The 21711-nt window shown below is 44.3% G+C and overlaps 2 protein-coding genes across 13 annotated transcripts in view; one reads left to right on the top strand and one right to left on the bottom strand.

Annotated features, from left to right (window-relative positions):
• The window catches only part of LOC139046653 (zinc finger protein 625-like), a 272993-nt gene that overhangs the window by 19202 nt on the left and 232080 nt on the right, over positions 1-21711 (top strand). The window lies entirely within an intron of this gene.
• The window catches only part of LOC135919781 (zinc finger protein 32-like), a 42945-nt gene that overhangs the window by 3993 nt on the left and 17241 nt on the right, over positions 1-21711 (bottom strand). Inside the window, exons 2-9 of one of the 10 annotated variants that reach the window (XM_070530214.1) lie at positions 16700-16830; positions 15892-16161; positions 13638-13708; positions 11740-11875; positions 6801-6877; positions 4935-5061; positions 1717-1794; positions 514-638 (exon numbers count right to left, since the gene is read on the bottom strand). In XM_070530214.1, the coding sequence (XP_070386315.1) occupies positions 514-638; positions 1717-1794; positions 4935-5061; positions 6801-6877; positions 11740-11875; positions 13638-13708; positions 15892-16013 (736 nt within the window). In that variant the 5' untranslated portion in view covers positions 16014-16161; positions 16700-16830. Of the gene's footprint in view, positions 1-513; positions 639-1716; positions 1795-2589; positions 2756-4934; positions 5062-6800; positions 6878-11739; positions 11876-13637; positions 13709-15891; positions 16342-16441; positions 16508-16699; positions 16831-21711 lie in introns of those variants that run through there. The other 9 variants (XM_070530215.1, XM_070530216.1, XM_070530213.1 and 6 more) reach the window with 9 other exon arrangements.

Genomic DNA, 21711 nt, shown 5'->3' with positions numbered 1-21711 from the left:
ACTTCCCTTTTATACATTTCAGTTTGCGTGAAGTTTGGGTTTGCCAGGATTTCTAAGGGATCTGCTCCTACAATAGTATATTTCAGGGTGCTGCGTAAACATCCATTTTTTGCACTTTAGATGTGGTATTAGGTGCAGTTTAGATAATCGCGGCGTTGGCTTTATGGCCGGATTGTTTCAGAATATTTGATACGTGCGACGTGAATAAGAAATGCAATTCCTTGAAATATTACAAGTTTTTTTTTTCGAATGCAGAAATTGGAATATTGGTGCAGTGGGTTGTTCAGCAGATTAATCTCTCATTTTCAATGTACTTAGGTCCTGAGCTGAAGATTCCTGTTCCGCCCGCGCCATATTGTCTAAACTGCAGATGACATTTGGCATTTCAGGCAACAACGCTTTCATCCGTCGCACAAGTTCGTCTGTGGAAATATAATTGACCCATAGGCAGCATTCCGTGTCGTCTCACTGAGTTCCTCCATCGAAAGGAATTCACACAAAAGTTTGGCTCACCAAGCGTCGTTCCCAAAAATGCCCGATGGTTCCTGCATGCGCGCGTAGCTTGTACTGGCCACTGGGCTGCTGCTGCAGACCGGATGTGTGAAGCCAGTGCTTCTAGTTTGTGTGGCCGGTATACCCTGTAATGAAGGTGCCGATTTGCCATTGTGCGAGAACAAAGCCGGAGAATTCCGTGGTAAGAACGCGCAGGAAGAAAGAAGAAACCCTGACAGCGCTGCGGCCGTCTGAAGTGATTCTCTAAATTCAAACAACAAAAGTGGGAAGCCACAGCGTAATGCTACGAAAAGAAAGCGCGTGCGTTTCGGGAGTTGTCGTTGCTACATTCCTTCGGCTATTCTGCATAGACTGGAGCTCGGTTGACCTTGAAAGGGCTGATTTTTGTTCTCTCAGTTCTTGTCGCACCTTTATAATGGTTCTGCTCTGTGATAAGCAACTCAGCGGCAGACGCTGGTGCTGTCGGTCATACAAGAAAATGGCACATGCAAATGCATGTACGTAACAATGGCTGCATAGTAGGTTGCCGCCGTTATTGAAAAGTAAAGTGAAGTAAACATTCCATATTTTGCCTTTAAAATCTCTAGCACGAGATCGGGCTTATAAAAATATCAGTTAACCACAAGAAGCGATGAATGGTTCTCGAAAGAAATTTGTCTTTGGTTACGATGAAACCTGCACATCTTCGCAAATTTTATGGGTGATCCTCATATCAGCGCTGAGACAAAGGACATTTGCGTTAGCAGAGCAAGTTCATTAAGGTTCGAGCGGACCCCAGCTGGCTTGGCTTTCAGCGGGTAAGGGCGATTGGACACGGGACTTGTGGGCGGACCTTGCACTCCATTGTAAGAGTATATTGGATGAGGCAAAAATGCTTAGCAATAAAATGACTTAACCGAAGCAAGAAAAGTTTGGATCAACCAAATAACGAAAAGGTGCATGAATGACATTTACTCAACCATACCTCAGACATCGGCGATGCTGTTTAACATTGGTGGCACGATAAAGGTCCTCTGGTGGTCAAAATAAATCCGGAGTCCCTCACTGTGGTGCGACTCATAATATCGTGGTTGTGACACCTAAAACCCGAGATTTCATTCATTCGTGCTGCTTAAATGTATTGCGTACGATAGCAAACGTTAGCTTCCTCAACCACCTTGACAGAAAGGCATGGTATGCCAGTGACTGAAAACTTTCCCGCACCTACCGCAGTCGGTGGATGTGCTATCAGCCAGGTGGTACTGCATGTTCCATTGGTCAACACGGGTTGTCTCAGGAATTCTGCAACACAAGACAGATATTCCCATGAACACTGAGGCAATAGTGGTTGGACAAAGATGATAGTGGAAGCCAACGTTTTGACTAGGGGACACAACATATGAGGACAAATTCCTGTGTGCGAACGTTTGCCTCCAAAATACTTAAGGTACACAGGCATATTGTACTGAACAATTTAGTGCGATCTATGATATCGGAATGAAAGAGGTCCCGTACCTATACAGACGCTGCCTTCGCGGAAGGGCGTAGCTATTACATCTATTATATGATATTAAAACAATAACGATAGTAAGGTTAGTAGTATTTAGACAGTGTATATTTCAAGAGAAGCTCACGTATTAACTAAATCCATGTTATACCACGTGCCCAACGACATGCATAACACGTAATCTAAAAATTAGGGGGTTTTATGTACCAAAACCACTTTCTGATTATGAGGCAAGCCGCAGTGGAGGTCTCCGGAAATTTTGACCACCTGGGGTTCTTTCACGTGCACCTAATTCTAAGCACATGGGTGTTTTCGCATTTCGTCCGCATCGAAATGCGGCCGCCATGGCCGGGATTTGATCCCGGGGCCTCGTTATCAGCAGCCCAACACCATAACCACTGAGCAACCATGGCGGGTATAACACGTAATCTAATTACCTCTAACATGCCCGTTCAAACATATGGTGTGATGAGGAGGGCCGGCGAAGGATACTGTAGGTGCTTGTCCCAGTGCGGACGTTCCCCGATGCCTCTACTCTTTAGAAGTGATTTCTACCACACAGGTCAAGACAGCAGGAAGATATTGCGTACCAAGGCGTCAGACTTTTCTGCTTGCCGTCTCTTGGTCTTCGAAGCGTCCTGGCTCTCCGAAAACGATGCCGATCCTAAGTCTCCACATCCCGCAATTCCATGCATGGAATACAAAGGCGCAGCGGACGTTTTCCTTCTACGTAGTGTACAAAAACCGATGCGGCATCTGTATTTGCAAGCAGTAGAGAACGCTATGTCTGAAGCGCCGACCGCGATTTGTATCTCGCTACAATAGTCGATTTAAACTAACGCCTACGGGAACACTGGCCTACGCATCCGATTTTAAGGGTATACATATTCCGTGAATGAGTGCCGCAAGGTATAGACTGTATGATTTATATCGGAAAGTCGTGTCACGGCCTGCCGCTTTCGTTCAAAGTGCACGGGGACCCTCTTTGCATAAGGTAAGGGAACTGCCGCAATGTGTACCGAGTGATGTTAGCAGCACGGAAGCCAGATAATATTCCGTGGCATGCAGCAAATAGCCTAGGATCTATCATTGGTCGTTCATCCCTCACCTGAAACTTGAGAGGCTATTCGGCCGAAGATCTCATACGCTTGGGAAACAACACAGCTACGCTGGCTATTTAACGATTGTTAATGACGAACTCATGTACACCCATCTAGCTATCTCGGAAACTGAAGCCTCGTTTGTCAGCACTTCTCAACCCACCTGCCAAGGCTTGTTCTGCCGCCCTTGGGCAAGCTTATTCTTTATTGCAATAACAAGTATATGGACATTCCAGACGCAGTTATGCCGTCGGCGTCACCATCGCCGTGACATTCTGTATAAATTTCGAAGGCGATACTACGGTATCCGCTCCCACAACGCTGTATGTGCGATTGTAAGCGCGCGTTTATTTAACTGGTCACGCAAGTACTTGACATCAGACCAATGGCTTTAATGCGCGAATAATGGGCGCGTGAGCCTTTGAAGAATTTTGGTATGGGGCATACATGTGCTGTTATATAATATTGCGCGGATGTGAACCAAACTGCAAATTCAGCGCAGCATGACTAAGCGAATCTGTGAAACAATCGCGAACGCGCGCGTGAAGGCGCAAAGCAGAGCGCAGAGTAAGTGGGCTCGGTCAGCATTTCCTGCTTTGTTTTTATGTCTTTTCATTTTAGTGGGGAAGTCTTACACTGATAATTGCATAACGCCACGTTTTGGTGTGAAGTTCTTGAACACAGGCGAAGTCGAGAAGAGCATATTGACGTAGCTATTACCATTTATTTCTTACCCTCTCTGTGGAAAGAATGAAGGAAAGGTGAATTCTGGGCAAACTGTGTGGACTGGACTGGTCAGGGTGCTTGCACTTCTTTACACAAGCACTGCAACTTGCCGTATTATCGGTATAAGACTCGCTTGTGCAGTTGTCCTAGTAGTTGACATATGATAGCTACGTATCAATCAGGGTGAGAACTTCACTTCAATGACGTGTGGAAGTAGGTTAGGCTAATTTAAAGGATTATATACTTTGATATCATCAACGATAGGTAGTGCTTAATTACAAGAAAAAAGAATGGTGAGATTACGCAGTACTTCCCATGACATTTTGACATAATTCGTGTTCTCTTACCGAGATATCTGCGGCTCAGGAACTGATTCAATTACGGTTACCTAATAACTTTGCTCTTATGGCCTTTGAAGCGTTTGGTGAAGTGAACGATACTAAAAATAAAAAAAACTGAATTCTGGGGTTTTTATGCACCAAAACCACGATCTCATTATGTTGCAGGCTGTAGTGTGAAAGCACGGATTAATTTTCAGCGCACCTACGCTACATTGCCTCGGTACACTTGGACATCCTCTGTGTCATTGTACGCGCTGTCTTTTACATGAACATCTCTCTCCTCACTATGTTCATCTCCTCTCATCATGAGGTAAGCCTTAGTGTGGAAGTGCGGATTATTTCGGCCACTTTTCTTACTGCATGCGTACCTACCCTACACGGCCTCGGTAAACGGACATGCTCTGTTTCATTTTGACATCTATCTCTTAGATGAACATCTTCCTCCTCATTAGGTCCATATATCTCACAGGGGGGAGTGAGTCTCCAAAGTAACCATCCTGAACGCGTGCCTTCATGTCTAAAATGAGTAACATGCTGCCTGTTTTTTTTTACTCTGTCCGTGTCCAGTCGCGCTCTTACAACTATTATGTCATGTCAGGCTCCGCATCCCGAACGCTCAAAGCTGCTGATGCAGCGCCTGTTTCGGGCATCAGAGCTGGCCCTTACCGGGAGAAATTAGCGAGTACAGGCATGATTTTTTTCCCCGGGTAGCCATCCCTCTTGTCACTGAGTTTCTTTGGAATTAAACTTTTCTAGATGTGGGCTCACCTGGCGCCGCCTTCTGTAATGACAGGTGCTTGCTCCATGCCTGTACGGCTTGTGCTTGGCATAGCGTGATCAATGCGGGTGCTGGACCCCAGGTGCAGGTAACCAGTGTTACCATTGTCAGTGACGCCTGTACGGTACAAAAGTACAGCAAAGGTCTTCATTCCCCGCTTTGCAAGGTCAATTCATAGGAAATGAATGCTTCATTATTATCGATATTGCGAGGCAAGAAGTTTTAGTTGTGGGGGAACCCTACTGCAGGGCTACCGGAGTCTGTGCTTTTCCCATCTATAAGTATTTCTTGAATCGATGCAAGAACTTCGTGCTCAGCGATGGGCAAACCCAGGACGAGCTTAATTCTTTTGAAGATTATTGCACTCTATCTCATATCGCGGGCACAATAGGAGAATGGTCGCAGGAAAATGATGGGACATGCCGATTTCTTGTGCGTGCAACCCACCATATTTGCCGGATTATCTAGATATAGGCGCATTAGATACATGGCGGATTTCATTCCTTTAGCGTAACTATTACGAGCACTACACCTAACGTGTTACGGAGAAGGACAAAGCAAAATTGAGAGGGCACATTTCTACCGAGGGATTATAATTTTTTTTTAAGCCTGATCAGAGATTCTTGACCTCCTATGACACTTACATGTGTCACGAAGTACTCGCCTTTCAGAAACTGGTTATCCGAACCCCATTTGGTCACTCCTGCGGCTGAAGTTCCTAAGCTCAGGCGGTAAGCAATGCATATTCAGCAACTCATTAAGAAATCTAAAACGGTTGTCCTCGCCAATGGCCTTGTGTATGCCATCAACAGACTATTAACGGAACATCAACAACGATTGGTCAATGCGATTATCTAAAACTCGTGTTGCAGACAGAAGATTAGTTGGGAAGAATTATGGAAGTCTTAATTCACAGTGCAATGTCATTAAATGGTGCAACGGAAAGCGTCAAATTGCTTAAAAGTGTGGGATGTGCGGATAGCGCTGCAAGGATTGTAGCTAGTACCGCATCTTCCCTAAGTGCGCAGAAATTGCATGGCATTGAAACAAAAGGAGAACACAGAGATTAAAAGGCGAGAACACGGAATAAGCCTTGTCAGGATGTGAGGAGGTTCCCTACAAAACAATGAAGGGCATATCTTATTGCTGAATACACCTTTATATACAATCTGATTTGGAGAAAGCAGGGCAAGAATGATAATCGCCTTATTACACCCACTGCCATAGCGTCAACGCCTTTGTAGGTCACAAAAGCATTAAACGCCAATTCCCAACCAGATCACTAAAGATAGGAGTTGCAATAGCTTTGACTTCCAACGAACTACAGTGCGATTGATTAGGCTTAATTTAAGGAGTTCATTTTTAAAGTCCAGCATACTCACGTAGGCTAGTCACGTCACTAAACTCTCAACATTTCATTTCATTTCATTTTATTTGTGCCCATTTACAAGCAAATGGAGGGGGCTAAGGTAAAAGCTGCTTATTGGCAGCTTGAGTGGTCCCTGGCCCCCTTTACATATTGGCAGAACGGTGGCAAAGAACACTTTCAGAAATGAAAAAAATAAAGACCAATGGGTTACATCAAAATAAATTACATTTCCTTCATTGAATGCATATGGTTTTACGGAATCATGGCGATTTAAATGGTAGTTTTCACCAGACAGATGAGCTCCGATGGTGTCAAGGCATGGATGTCAATGCCGGCTTCTAGGTAAGAATTTATTAGCCGTGGCAAGGTATTTGCGACCATTTGACGGCCGTAATTTGTCCTCGAGAAGGGTATGAGCCCTTCCACGCAACATGTTGGAGCTATCTTCCATGTTTGTTCTAAAGGCGAGTGACCTAGGCCTACGTACCGTCGACGTTGTAAGTACCGTCGGTTATTGGCCTTTGCTGAGTGTTCCACTGGTAACGCCAGGCATCGTCAGAAATGCTGCAATTAATAAACGTGTTGGTGTTAGATACAGCTGTGGCGAAAAAGTTGAAATTACATTTTGTTAAAACAAAGTTCAAGAAAGGCAAAGTACTGTTTAGTAAACGGGCTACTTGAAATGTTTCGTACTCACTAAAGCCACACTGCGCTGGCTGGCATAGAACGAACCGCACACTCGAGGTAATATATGGAGCAGGGCACTCATCCACCGTAGTCGAAACGTCCCCTACCTTGACTTGAACGACAATTGTCAGCTTAATGGTCAAATTACAACGGGTATCATGCCTCCGGGTGTAGTTCCCTACATAACATGCGTGCTCCACTTACCACAGTGACAGAATCCTAACAATTCCTGAATAAAATATTTTCCTTCATGGAACATTTGTTATGCAATAATAACAAACTGGTTGGGGGACAAAGGAGACACTGTGCGGATGGTTTCTGCAATGCTGATGCAAAGCAGCGCTCATGTTAGAAAAAATTCCCTTTGTACCCGCATGTTGTGGTTCAGCATCACCGTGGAGAATGGAGTATTTTTGCGCTAATTACATTCATGACTCGTGCATCCCGGAGATGTGAGAAATACAGCGCATTTCAGACAGTATTTGAAATTATGGGGCTTAAATAACTTGCTCTTAATACAAAACAGATTTTGTCTCATAGCCAAATGTAAATTTGAACAGTTCAGAATGAGAGGATGGATTGGAATAAATTGCGCCTCAACGAAGATGGAGTTCATAAATATTTCTTTGCAAACTATGCTAAGTTTGCTTCTGCTATGCCAGTCGCAGCTGCTTATCTGATAATTTATTGAAGGATCAAGTTTATTGTGAGAACAGCATGAAAAAAAAAAAAACATGACAGTCACTTTAGCATACGCCATAGATGGTGGAAGTTAATGTCTGCGCGCTCAAGAGAGAGCCATCGAATTAGTCGATAGTTTCGTCCGAATGCGTTCTTGCTTCTTATTACTCCTTTTCCCAATAAAGGTTGTGGGCTCGAGCGCCCTAATTAGACTACCTTAATTAACTGGGCTTTAGTCATATCCGCCATAATTAACACCAAATGTCGTGGATTCGACTCCTATCCAAGATCCTAAGGTCAAGTGCCCTGATTGACTCTGGAATAATTGACTGTCTTTTGGCATGGTTAGTGGCGTCGAATCAGCATAGTTAGTTGCTTAGTAACTCATAGGACCAACTGCAATGCATGCTCACTGACCTGGAGAGGCAAAGCAGAAGGGTAGGTCTAACAATTAATCTGCAGAAAACTAAGGTAATGTTTAATTGTCTCGGAAGAGAAGAGCAGTTTACGATAGGTAGCGAGGCACTGGAAGTGGTAACGGAATACACCTACTTAGGGCAGGTAGTGACCGCGGATCCGGATCATGAGACAAATAATCAGAAGAATAAAAATGGGCTCGGGTGCGTTTGGCAGACCTTTTCAGATCCTGAACAGCAGGTTGCCATTATCCCTCAAGAGAAAAGTGTATAACAGCTGTGTCTTACTAGTACTCACGTACGGGGCAAAAAGCTGAAGGCTTACGAAAATGGTTCTACTTAAATTGAGGACGACGCAACGAGCTATGGAAAGAAGAATGACAGGTGTAACGTTAAGGGATATAGAATAGAGTAGATTGGGTGAGGGAACAAGCGCGAGTTAATGACATCTTAGTTGAAATCAAGAAGAAGAAATGGGCATGGGCAGGACATGTAATGAGGAGGGAAGATAACCGATGCTCATTAATGTTTACAAACTGGATTCCAAGGGAAAGGACGCGTAGCAGGGGACGGCAGCAAGTTAAGTGGGCGGATGATATTAAGAAGTTTGCAGGCACAACATGGCCACAATTAGAACATGACCGGGGTAATTGGAGAAGTATGGGAGAGGCCTTTGCCCTGCAGTGGGCGTAACCAGGATAATGATGAATATGATGATGATGATTCTGATGATGATGATGATGATGATGAGTGGCGTCGATGTGGCAGCGATGTGAAAGATGACGACGACGAACAAGCCAACAGTGATATGAGCACTCTAATTTTCTGTGCAATCACAACGCGACCTGGAAACAGAGATCTAAGGCTTTCCGCCTTAAAAATGTCTGATGACGGATACACTGTACATCATCAGCGCACCTGAAACGTGACGTCCTACTGCAATTGTTCTCAAATGGTAAAGGGCAGCATATGGTTACTTTTTGTTTGCTTTAAAAAATATTCGGATCCCTGTAATATAGATTTCAGTGTTAAAAGAACCTTTAAAACAACACTAGAAGTGGTTTCATTGGCCCAACTACTCGGAGCGGGAAGAGGGCCAGCTTGCCCAGCACTTTGTTTGCTCTTCAAAATACATTGGTCACCCTTAGGCAACAGGCAATACGACAAGCAATCGTCCTAAAGCAAACTGTTGCTTTTGCTCCACCGGGCTTATGTTTAAGTTACCGGACTTTAATGTATCTGTTATATTTGTATCAAGTTGGTCAACACTGACACACATGCGTACAATTTATCGCTCCCGCACAGCACACGAAACAACTGACATGCGCATAATCTATTTCATCATACACCGCGTGTGCTAATAGGTTAAATACAAGTACGTTCATATTGAAACGCACAGCGGATGAAATATGCCAACAATGAAATTTTCTGCTTCTTCAATCTCAGTCTTCAAATCTACATTTCAACACTTATTGGAATCTGCTTTACTGTAACATAGATTACCTCTATTTTTTTATTTCTTTTGCTTCGGTGGCACATGCTTGTTTTTCCTAATTAAAATAATGAACATTTCCAGCTACAAACTTCTGCTTTCTATATTTTATAAATTTGTATATGAACAGTAGGAACAGTTGGGCGAGTTTATGCGCTAATATAATTTTGTATCTGACCTTGAGAGACAGCGCGCCCTCCCGTTGTTTCATTTCTCTGTGTGCGCCCCTGGCGCTGACTTGGAATTAGGTTTGTGTAGTGGCATTTATTCTATTACATTTGTTGACGCGACTCAGCCAAATATGTGCCACGATTCAACCCACGTGACGTTACTTTGTACGTCTTCGTTAACACTACTGGTTAACTCTATATGACAATATGTGCTTAATAAGTAAAAGGAAGTAAATAAACCACATAATTTAAATCGATAAAATTAAGTAAATATTTACCATTTTGTGAAGAAAATAGAAATTTTTACTCAGGAAATATATAAATCAACATTTAGGCACAATTCCTCGCACGATCAATAACGACCTTAATTCGACCAAAGGCACTGGTTACTTGTCCGGGGTAGAACAGCAAATAAAAACCGAAACTCTTTATTTATCTTACAAAAAACCTCACCGACTAATGTGATACTTCCGAATGCCTAATTTGAGCGCAGCTGCATACATGTTTTCATTTCACGATACATTGGCTGGCGCGGACATTGTCTAGCGCGGCGCGTTGCAAACGGAGCCAAGTGAGGCGCGACTGCCTCGCTAAGTGGGAGATCGCGAGAGGCAGCGCGTGGGTGACGCGGGGACGCGATTCACAGAAGCCGCCGCAGTCATCACTTCAATGTCCTAATCCCATTGCCGTCATGCCGTGACACCACCCTCATTGATGCGTCGACGTCATTTGTTGTTCGTTATTCTGCGGCAGTTATGCTGTCACAAATGTGTCGGGAGTATGCCGTCGTGCTCATGCCATCGTTGTCATCGCGTCGTCGGCACACAGACGCTGTCATGAATTTGATGTCATACGGTATAGTCATCATGCCGCCTGTGCGGTGCGGTCGTCATCAGTATCGCTTTTTCATGCGGTTGCTTTACCGTCGTCGTCACGTTGACCTTGTTCTACCATCATCATGACTTAAGAATGCGCCTGTAATAGCCGTGATGCCGTCGCCATCGTACGACTTTACCATTACATCAATGTCATTCCTTAAAATTAAAATTACGTTGTGAGGTTTTACGTGCCGAAACCCCGACCTGTTTATGAGGCACGCCATAGTGGGGGCCTCCTGAAATTTTGACCACCTGGAGTTCTTTAACGTGCACCTAAATCTGACTACACGGATGTTTTCGCATTTCGCCCCATCGAAATGCGGCCACTGTGGCCCGGATTCAATCCGGCTACCTAGTAATATCATTCATTCTTATTCCATTATCATTGCGTTAGCGTCATACCGTCATCATGCGTCCGGGCTCATAGGTTACTTTGGTAAGTGAAAGTCATAGAAAAGCGGCACAATATTTGAGCATGTGGCATACAGTCAAATCATCGAAAGTCTAAGATTTGTCGCTGCACTCTGAAATGAACGTCATTTAAGCAATATGGGCCGTCAATGCCTTGCTCGATTGCTTTAGGCACCCGCCGTGGTTGCTCAGTGGCAATGGTGTTAGGCTGCTGACCACAAGGTCGCGGGATCGAATCCCGTCCATGGCGACCGCATTTAGATGGGGGCGAAATGCGAAAACACCCATGTACATAGACTGAGGTGCACGTTAAAGAACCCCTGGTGATCGAAATTTCCGGAGTCCTCCACTACGGCGTGCTTCATAATCAGAAAGTGGTTTTGGCACGTAGAACCCCATAATTTAATTTTTTTTTGAACGGACGCCTTTCTCTTTAGTATCTTTGCAAACTAATATGGTGTTGTACGTAAGCATTTCACAAACTTGCAAGAGTTCTGAGCATGACAAACATGTTAGCACCACCTACACCATAACCCGTGTTTATAATAACGGTTGTTATTGTGCGCGTTTCACGCATCAGAGCTCTCCTCCACAGAAAAAAGACAGTGGAGGCATAGTTGCACCACGGGCAGCATTACGCACGGTCTGTGATTTGCTTTATGCAAAGAAATTTTTCCACACGTCGGCTCACCTAGCAATGTTTTCCAGAATGGGCGATGCTTCCACCATGCCAGCGCGGCTTGTACTGGGCTGTGCATGATCAACGCTGCTTCTGAACTCCGCAGGTTGGGCACTGGCGATTCCGCTTTCAGTGACATGTGTATGGCCTGAGAGAATAACAGAGGTGTTAGCCCATCACTGTGCAAGGGTCATTCAACGAGCGTCAACATTTCGTGCTAAAAAAAAAGCCACAATGGTTTAGTTGAAGTTTAGTGATAGGGTAACCTGATTTCAGGACTTCCGTGTGCGGTGCTCTTTCTGGAAATATGCCTTCAATACATAAGACAAAAGAGACGTGCGTGAAGGAAAGTATGCAACGTTGAATTTCCCCGAAAATATGTGCTGTATTTATTACACCAGAATAGAACACGACAGTGTTTCATGCCGAAGATGAGATTAGGCATTTTTAACGCGACTGCGTTACGGCCCTCGTGTCGCAGATAATCCGGTGTCGGCGTCCGGCGTTGGCGTTGACCGTCTTGTGAGAAAAAAATCATTCCCAATCAGGCATACCGAACCACGCAGGCCTGCCGTGTAGCGCCAAGGCGTTACTGAACTTAACGAATTTAGGTAAAATCCGCCAGAAACATCGTAAATTACGACACACACACAACCTACAGGCATGATAGCGTCATATTGTAATTTGAATACACGAGAAATCATTTTTTTAAAGCGGACACTCAAACACAAACCCATTTTCCAGTGTTTCTACCACTTATAGAGCGGCGTCCAGATGGCGCTAGCCTCCGACCATAAGCGGCCCACGCAAGAAGCCGCGTTTCTAACCGAAAGCTCGCTTTCGTGCATAGCGCTTGCGGCCAGCGTTTCCCGGTAAACAATACTGTTACATAAGATGGAGTTACCGGGAAGCGCGAGAAGCAGCCAGGGATCTTTGAATGGTACCGCATTCCACTCTTGAAGGCAAAGCTAAAGCGTCCTGCCCATTTGTTTGTGTCTGTTATCGGAGTGGAATCTTGGCTCCACATTTCCAGCAGTAAGCATATTTCGGGTTTTGCTAAGGTGGCGATGGGAAATATGCAAAAATTCCGTAAGCAAGCTTTCTCACTAACCTAACTTGCCTTAACCATAAAGGCCACATTCTTGTTATAGCAAAGTTCCGTAGTAGCGCAGAAAACTAAAGTTTAGCTCGGGAGATTCTCTAAATACATTAGAAATACGCGGTTACCATTGCACTAAATTTGCTGAGGTCTGTTGCACTTAAAGGAAAAACTTCAAATGTAGTGACTGGAGCAAACGAAGTTTTGCTTTGGCGGTGAATGTTTTTATAAATCTCTTTCAATCTTGAAGAATTTCTAAAAGGTGAGCACTATCAAGTTTTCAGATGTAATTGAGCGATAAAAGGATAAGACAGTTTTGGAAACAGCATCTAATATTACACCTAAAATGCTCGAAATGATATATGCAGTGCTCTGCAACATAATACAATGTTGTGGGTAGGACTTGCAAAGCGCTCGCAAACATTCAAAAGTCCTGTAACTTAGTAATTTATGAACCAATTTTGGCCGCCTTAGGTGCTCTAGCACATGCAGTTTTACAGAGCTGTGATATCTTCTTTCTCTTTTTTTGGGGGGGCAGAGCTAGAAATTTGTAAACAATGTCCTTGTCAGTTGTGTCGTCCAAGTATGGCTTTCACGCTGTGTGGCTTTAAGGCACCAATTTTCCCATTCTACTATCCTGTGAATTCGCATTAGGGCTGTTCTTACGGTATCCGACACGGTGACACGCAAAAATTGTGTCTTTTTGTGCTAAATGCACTGCTGTTGTGGCCTATGTCAATTTTCTCTACTTTGAGGGTTGTCAAGGGTCTTCGCAAGTGGTGTTGATAGTCAACGGCCATGCCGAACATACCAGTGACGTCCGTGGCATCATTGTGGCTGTTAATCGCGTTCCACAGGTCTTCGAAGGAGTCATCGCAAATCCTAGAATTGGAGATACGTATTAGTATCGGACTCTTTGAAATATCTGTAGAATGTTTTGTGGAAGCACAATTTGGAACAAAGCAACTGCTATTTTGTTATCAAATGTGATACATGTAATGTTTAATTTATCCCTATGCTCACTTTTGACTCGCACAAGGGGAACCTAGTGTAATACGTGGAGTGGGGAGCCCGATCATTGATCGTAGTGAATACGTCTCTGACATGCATGAACATGCAAATCAAGTTTAGTTTAGATTAGTTTAGAACTTATGGTTTTGTTCACTTTGTGCTTTGTAGTTGGCTATACCTGTTCGGCGTTCAAGTTGTCGTGGAGCCAATAACTCATGGAGGAGAATCGCAATGATAATTTCGGAGTAGGCTAACCGGAAAATTTTGGTCTAATGGTTCTAGGAAATAAGGTGAAGCTCAAAAGAAGAGGGTGATGAACTTCTTGCATGCTTTGATTGAAAGCATGGTTGTAATAAAAAGAGGTGCTCCTTCCGCGGTTGCTTGGATTCGCAATCACGGCGGTGGTATTAGGATTTTCAAAGCAATTTCAATACGAATCGTGGATCCGTGCCATGAGCAATCAATCAGTCAATAAATATAATTGCGAGCAACAAGGCTTCTACAGAATAACAGTGAACCGATAGTTGCCTCTTCGGGAATACTCATTTCGAGCGCTTGAAAAGAGAAGGACGCAGTCATTTGAAATTAAGCATACGCGAGAAAAATGTGAGGCTTATAGCGCGTGAAAAAGCAAAGTTGAAAGGAAGACGTGACATGTATGTGTCAAGTCTTTCCTTTCGTTTTTGTCTTTTCACGCACTATGAGGCTCACGATATTGTACCAACAAGCCCATATCACTCACTGCATTACGACAAAAATGCGTTCTTTTGAGTTTGCTTCACAGCTGCCTCTCGGAAAAATTAGGTAGAGCTGCGGGGCGTGAATTAGACACAATTGCAGACATAAGCCTCAGAAAAAAGAAACGCATATGAAGGGACGGGCTTCTGTAGTTGCGTACCGCAAATCATTCTTACTGGCGACTTCTTTACTGCAGCAGTAAAAAAAAGAATTGTCGAAGCTTACTCTTTAATCCCTGATATAGAACTTAAATATACTTATAAGTTTCCCTTCAGCTATAAAAGGAAGAGACGTCACCGAGGTGACAGCGGTGCGATGTGCAGCACGAGTGAACGGTACGCAACAGTTTTTAGGTTATGCGTAAAAGAAACTCTCGTAAAAGGGACTAATAAGTCGCCCTAGACAGCCACCCAATACGCGATGGCATTTCAGGAATCGCCCGCTCAACTACAGAGTAGCAGTTCCTTTGCTCGTTTTGTATGCGTTTGTATCTATAGTGCCGGAATGGCGGAATGTGGTCGCGCGCTGGCCATGCCCATACGCTAGTTTGTTTACGCTGCCACGCTGGCTGCCAGGGCGGCAAGTTAGGTGAAGCAGTGGGCACTGACGGGCCATGTGGTGATCGCTGTGTCGAAAGGTACGTCGTGTGTACGTGAATCCCAGAATCTAAGGGTACGTCGGACGAGCCTGATTTGCTTCGGTTTTGCTAGCTTCGCAGCTCCCGCCTACCGATTTGCTGCGCATGTTTTTGTGAAGGACGTTTATTTAGCTCAAAGGGGACCATTGGAAAAATATGCCTTTAAAATTTCACAGTGTGCAGCATTCGAAAAGCCTGACACGAACGAAATTTTGCTTCACTGCGTGGGTTTCTGTAACTGGCACGTAGAGCGGTGTGTGTTTTTTGCATTTCACCATCAGCGATGATAGGCCGTTGCTCCAGGAGCAACAGGGGTGACCTCGAACTCGGCAGCGCAATGCCGTAGCCCATGGGCCCCCGGAACAGGTATGCGACGCGGTGACCAAACACGAGCGACAAACATGTTCTTCGACAGAAGCACTTGCTTCCCGCAGTGACATTCCTGTGGACTTTAACGACAAACAGCCGCAGCTGTGCATACCTTGACGATATTTTGGCATCAGCTGCGCATCGACGTGCGAAAAAAGTTAAAAATGTCGCCCACGTATGCAGGCTGAAGTTGTCAGCCAAAGGCCTGCCTTGAAGTAGGAACAAATCTATAGCTATCAACGCCTGCGTTCCGGGTCATACCTACGGGGAACAATATACGTCGAGAATTTTTACAAGCGGCAAGACTCACGTAGTGCTACAGTCGGAAGTCCATAAAGCGCCCTCGAAGAATTCCTGGCTTGTGCTCGGCATTGCTTCGTCGTCGAAGGTAAACACAGGAGGCGTGTGTCCACTTTTACCATCTTCAGCCATGGCTGTTTGGGCGCCTCTGGAGCACTATCGTCGGTTTCGTGACAGAAGCACGTGTAATTTCCGCCCATGCGCAGTCAATGCTGATGACGAAAGGGAAAAAATGAAACGTTTGGCTCTTTGGAAATTAGAAGACAGCCGTAGGGCTCATCTGAAAAAAAAAAGAGCGGATAGAGTGACTACCTCGACGCTAAAATGCTCATATTTTAACGGTAGAAGAGGCGTTCTAATAACCCGCGCTATCTTGCCACCAAATGATCAAAACCGTGTAGCCCCCGCTCCCAGTTAAATCTCGTTGACATGAATTATCTTCTTTAAGGCGAAAGTCTAAGATGGCTGATGGGTAACAAATTTGACCGTAGGGCGTTATGGCATCAAAATTCAAGCGCATGCGCCAGTATTTCTTTATCAATAAAAAGAAGTTCGATCACCTTTGTTCTCGTTAGACGGACGCCCTTATAAGTAATCAGCGTGGCCACAAAAGGGTCTGCGTGTGGTTTCCCCGACTTTGTTCATGTCTGGCGAGCAAAGTACACGTGTCTTATGACGTTTTGAGGACTATCAGTACGTCTGCATCAACTGGAAATGCATCTGTCATTGAAAGTTAGCGCTGTATGTTTTGCCTAATTTGCCTTTCCATGTACCTCTCATTCTGTGCTACAAGAATATACTCAAGCCCATGTAGCTACCTTCGTCGATTGACGTGCTACAAGAATCATTCAGGGAACCAGCGTGTGTCTCCCAAGGTTCTTCCATAGCCTTGCCACGGCCGTTCTAGCGTTCCTTTAACCACACGGGATCAGTGGCGATGCCTAGGCGACTGCAAAAGAGCGCAAAAGAAAAACGCGTGAGGGGAAAGCAAGTAATAATAGAAAGTAACAACGCATTCGAGTGACAATGTCAAAGCAATGTAATGATTGTCTTGTGTGCGCGCAGCCTTTCCCTTGCATCCTCTCTACCATATGCTAAAGTGGCTGTAATATTTTACTTTTTCTTTTTATTAAGTGCTATGGCTTGCAGGGGAAATTTGTACATGTTAGGCAATTCGGGAATATATATATAATGTAAAAGTTTTCATTTGCAGAATTCTATCTCTTAAATCGGACGCAGTTTGTCCCCGGTCTGGGAGGGGGCGCTGTGGTCGAGGGTAAGGCGGTCTAGCGTCCTCGATGTTGGTGTTGACGAACTTTTCTTCCACCTTTTTTGAGTGGCCAGCCAGCGCGTTTGTCATCTTGTTTTTCTTTGTCTTTTGACTCTGTGAACACGTGATCCCATTGACAGCTTGAGTGCATGCAGACCATCGAATTAGGAACGGTGGCCTCTAGACTAAGCACCTCTTATTCCTTTTTTGTGGTAATATCGGAAGTTGCTTCGCGCCCGGCTGTAGCCGCGAAGCCTACGTGGCCTGTGATAAGTGTACTGTCGCTGCTACTGCACGCCTGACACGTGGATGCGCCGATTCTTTGTTCAGGCATGTCATAAGATGGGAATGTAAAGCAGGTGCCAGGCCAGGCACCCTGCGGCCCATTTGGTGTTCCTTCCAGTGATGGCATCACTGTCGTAATTTTTTTTCACACTCGCTACATGGAATGGTGATTTTCTAAAAAAAAATGCCGCGCAACCTGCATCGCGAGTACGAAAAATTTTGTTTCACGCACTTTCACAAAATATGGAACGTGAAAAAAAAATTGTGCAGAAATTCTGAGTATTGTATCGTAATGTCTAACCGTTCTTTGGCTCTGCTGTTGGTTCGCTTTTGTTTACTTGCTACTCGTAGCTTATGCATGTCTACCTTCCGATCGCTTCTCCGATGTCTAAAAATGCTTGTATTTTAGTAGACAATTCTCAGGAATACGGTAGCATTTTGTATTGTTTATCATGTCTGTCCTGCCTAAACCACATCACGCTACATAGTGAATCTCTCGGTTTGGAACTGGTTCATCAAGCTACCTTTCGGAAATGGCAAAGACATCTGCTTGGTTGAGAAATGTGTCGTGTTCCATGTCTGTGGAATGAGCACTACGAGATTGGATGTTGGAGGAAACCAGCGACAACGCACCGTTTGCTTTGGCCGCAGCAATGCAGTGGTTAGCCTCACTGTACACGGTCTCAAGTCTCACTTTGTTTAAGCGTTGCATTTCAGAAACGAGAATTCCGTCATTGTGCTTCCCTTTGTGTGATCAAATGTGACGACGTCCTTGGCATTTGGGGAGATACAGGCCTTCCGAGCTGTTTGCACTTGAAGCAGTGGCGTAGACAATTTCAGAGAAGGAAAAATTCACAAGAAGAAGATATGCAAGTACGCGTGTCAATATGCCTAAAACCTGCATCTCACTTTTCCTGTCATTGCTCACGGTGATGCGTCTGTCAAATCACACTAAAGAAGATTCTACAACTGTAAATAGAGAACAGTGCGAGTCATAACAGACGGCTTCCAAGTGGATAAAAGACTTCCCTTTAAAACATGACGCCACCATAATAAAACGAGTGAAGTTTTAGTAGCGGGAGAACATATAATATAGTGAATCTCCAAATTATTTCAATCTAGTAGTCTGACTACTGTCATCAGCTTAGTTTATGTTTACCAACAAATATTTTCGGTATGAATACACGAGCCAAAGAGAGAACCAAAACAGTCAATGCATTCAACAAATTTTAACAGAAATAAGTTTTCGCAAACGTAAGATGTGCCTATATATTGTAAACGCTGTCTCTGGAAGGCAAGAGGGCTTAAGGAGCTGAATTAATGACAACTTACTTGTGAGTTGCCAAAAAAACAGTGCCTCCTTTTTTAAATGCCTTTCAATGATAGATGTTCCCTTCTATCCACACTGCAAAATCAGGAAGCAGAGGGTCCATTAGAGCTTCTTTACTAGCCCACTGTCAAAATGCGTGAAAAAAAATTGTATAACGAAACGGCGGGTCAAGGATCTTTTGCGGGCATTGCGACCCTCTACTAACACAAAATACAAACTTGCAGCCCATGAGGGTTTTTCTCGAAATAAGTCTGCTAAAGCTGTTTTCGCAAATAACACACGCAGTTACGCGAGCAGTAAGCGCTGGCCAGGATATGAAGTATGCTTCGACATTGAAGCACTCCGAATACTTCTGGCGACGACGTCTTGTCTCGTAATTTCGAGAAACCAAGTGGCTGAGAATGATAATGAGAATGGTTATGAGATTGACGAAATGGTTTTTCACATATTTCACATATCTATTGTTACTCGCCTGTATGTGTGCGCATATGGCTATCTAGATCACTGGACCACAGGAACAATTTATCACAAATGCGGCTGATGCAGGGTCGCTCGTCTGTATGTGTGAGCTTATGGTAAGCTAAATGACCATACTGCTGAAACGATTTCTCACACATTTCGCATTTGTAAGGTTTCTCGTCTGTGTGCGTGCGGCAATGTATAGCTAGATTACAAGCTTGGTGGAACAATTTGACACGGGTTGCGCATTTGTGGCTTTTGCCTCTTGTATTCCAGCAGCATTTTTGGAACTTCGAATTATTCACAGAATCACATGCTTTGAAAATGTGGACTGTGTTATCCACGCGTTCCCTGGCATGCCCGTGTAAGGCATCCTGTCTGCTGGAAACATTGCCACAAGCATCGCAGAATCCTTGCTGTTCCCTTCCTCTTGTGGCCGTAGCATTCCTGCAAACGGACGCACAATGGAACTCAATCAATATGGGGGTCTCTTTTTACGGGATGACAAAAACACATTTTTGCCAATTGAGACACTCGGCACTGAAACAGACCGTATTACCCGAGCTAAAACAGGTTTGCTTTTTGTAGGACGCCTTGAACGTGAGGAGGAGTATTATAATTGCAAATGTTTCAAAGGTGTACTATACTATTCGCATTATCTCCGAGAAATACAGGGAGGGAGGAGATGGCTTAACTCATCGTCGATGGCTTAACTCATCGACATATGTGGTAACTCAATACATACATATCAAATACATATCGTATATTATGAAATATTTCGGAGTTTTCACGCACAGCCAATAAAATCTGCTGCCGAATACTTGAGAGATCCGATTGTGCAAATATGCAGTACAACGCTCACTGCAATGTTCCTCATTGTAGCATAAAACACCTGTATTTCTTTCTTTCGATTCCTTGGCCATGGCACTTTTGTGCGATAACTTCGAGAAGTTTGCATGCGCGGAGTTTCGGAATTGCTAGCGCGTCATCGCTCATACCGTTGAGAGCAGAAATCTAAAAAAAAGGAAAAGTACAGAATAGAAGACATGCACAAGTGCCTAGTGTATACGTTCTCTACCATCTGTTTTTTGAAATTAATGCCCTATATGCTCTGGATGAACATTGTCGGCTATATCGGTACTTATTCGTTTACCTATATTATTCTAGTCATTGTTCACGTGACACATGGAAAGTTATGGTGCGATTGAACTCATCTGGTGTAACCTCTTACGTTTTTTTCTAATCCTGACCACTTGGGCCGTATCTAGACCAGATTACGTGCATAATGAAGTTTTTCATTAAAAAATGCATTAAGTAAGCAAATACATTATTATAGGAGTAGGGAATAACTGACTACACCAGCATTTTCAGAGAACCTGTCTAGTATGAAGAGGTCTTAATTGAGTTCGGTTCGAATTCAAACTTAATTGGTAGTATTAGGGCGAAAGCCATTCAAGGCTCATGGTAAAGTTTGTGTCAGCAGACGTGATCACCGGAGTAGAATTTTATCAACACGCGGATTTTTTTTTATCTGGTGGCAAATTGCGCGGCACCGGGATTCGAACCAAAGCCCTCTTGCGCGCGAGGCGGATGCTCTGCCTCAACGCCACCACCACACTGGCAGTCATTGGAATCTGAACCTGGCAACCTTTAACGCTAGAACGTTATCTAGTGAGGCGAGTCTAGCAGTGCTATTGGAGGAATTAGAGGGCAGTAAATGGGAAATAATAGGGCTCAGTGAAGTTAGGAGAACCAATGAAGCATATACAGGGCTAAAAAGCGGGCACGTCCCGTGCTACGGGGGCTTAGCGGAGAGACGAGGACTACGAGTCGGATTCCTGATTAATAAGAATATAGCTGGTAACATACAGAAATCCTATAGCATTAACGAGAGGGTGGCAGGTCTTGTTGTGAAGCTTAATAAGAGGTACAAATTGAAGGTCGTACAGGCGTACGCCCCTACATCCAGTCATGATGACCAGGAAGTCGAAAGCTTCTATGAAGATGTGGAACCGGCGATGGCTAATGCCAAAACAAAATACACTGTACTGATGGGCGACTTCAACGCCAGGGTAGGCAAGAAGCAGGCTGGAGGCCAGTCAGTGGGGGAATAAGGCATAGGCTCTAGGAATAGCAGGGGATAGTTATTATTAGACCTTGCAGAACAGATTATTATGCGGATAATGAATACCTTCTTCCGCAAGCGGGATAGCCGAAAGTGACGTGGAAAAGCCCGAACGGTGAGACTAGAAATGAAATAGACTTTATACTATGCGCTAATCCTGGCATAATACAAGATGTGGACGTGCTCTGCAAGGTGCGCTGCAGTGACCATAGGATGGTAAGAACTCGAATTAGCGTAGACTAGAGGAGGGAACGGAAGAAACTGGTACGTAAGAAGCCGATCAATGAGTTTGCGGTAAGAGAGAAAATAGAGGAATTCCGGATGAAGCTACAAAACAGGTATTCGGGTTTAACTCAGGAAG

Source organism: Dermacentor albipictus, unplaced genomic scaffold (assembly GCF_038994185.2).
Source record: "Dermacentor albipictus isolate Rhodes 1998 colony unplaced genomic scaffold, USDA_Dalb.pri_finalv2 scaffold_64, whole genome shotgun sequence".
NCBI lineage: Eukaryota > Metazoa > Arthropoda > Arachnida > Ixodida > Ixodidae > Dermacentor > Dermacentor albipictus.
The sequence above is the reverse complement of the archived record's forward strand: the minus strand, read 5'-3'. Positions and strand labels throughout refer to the sequence as shown.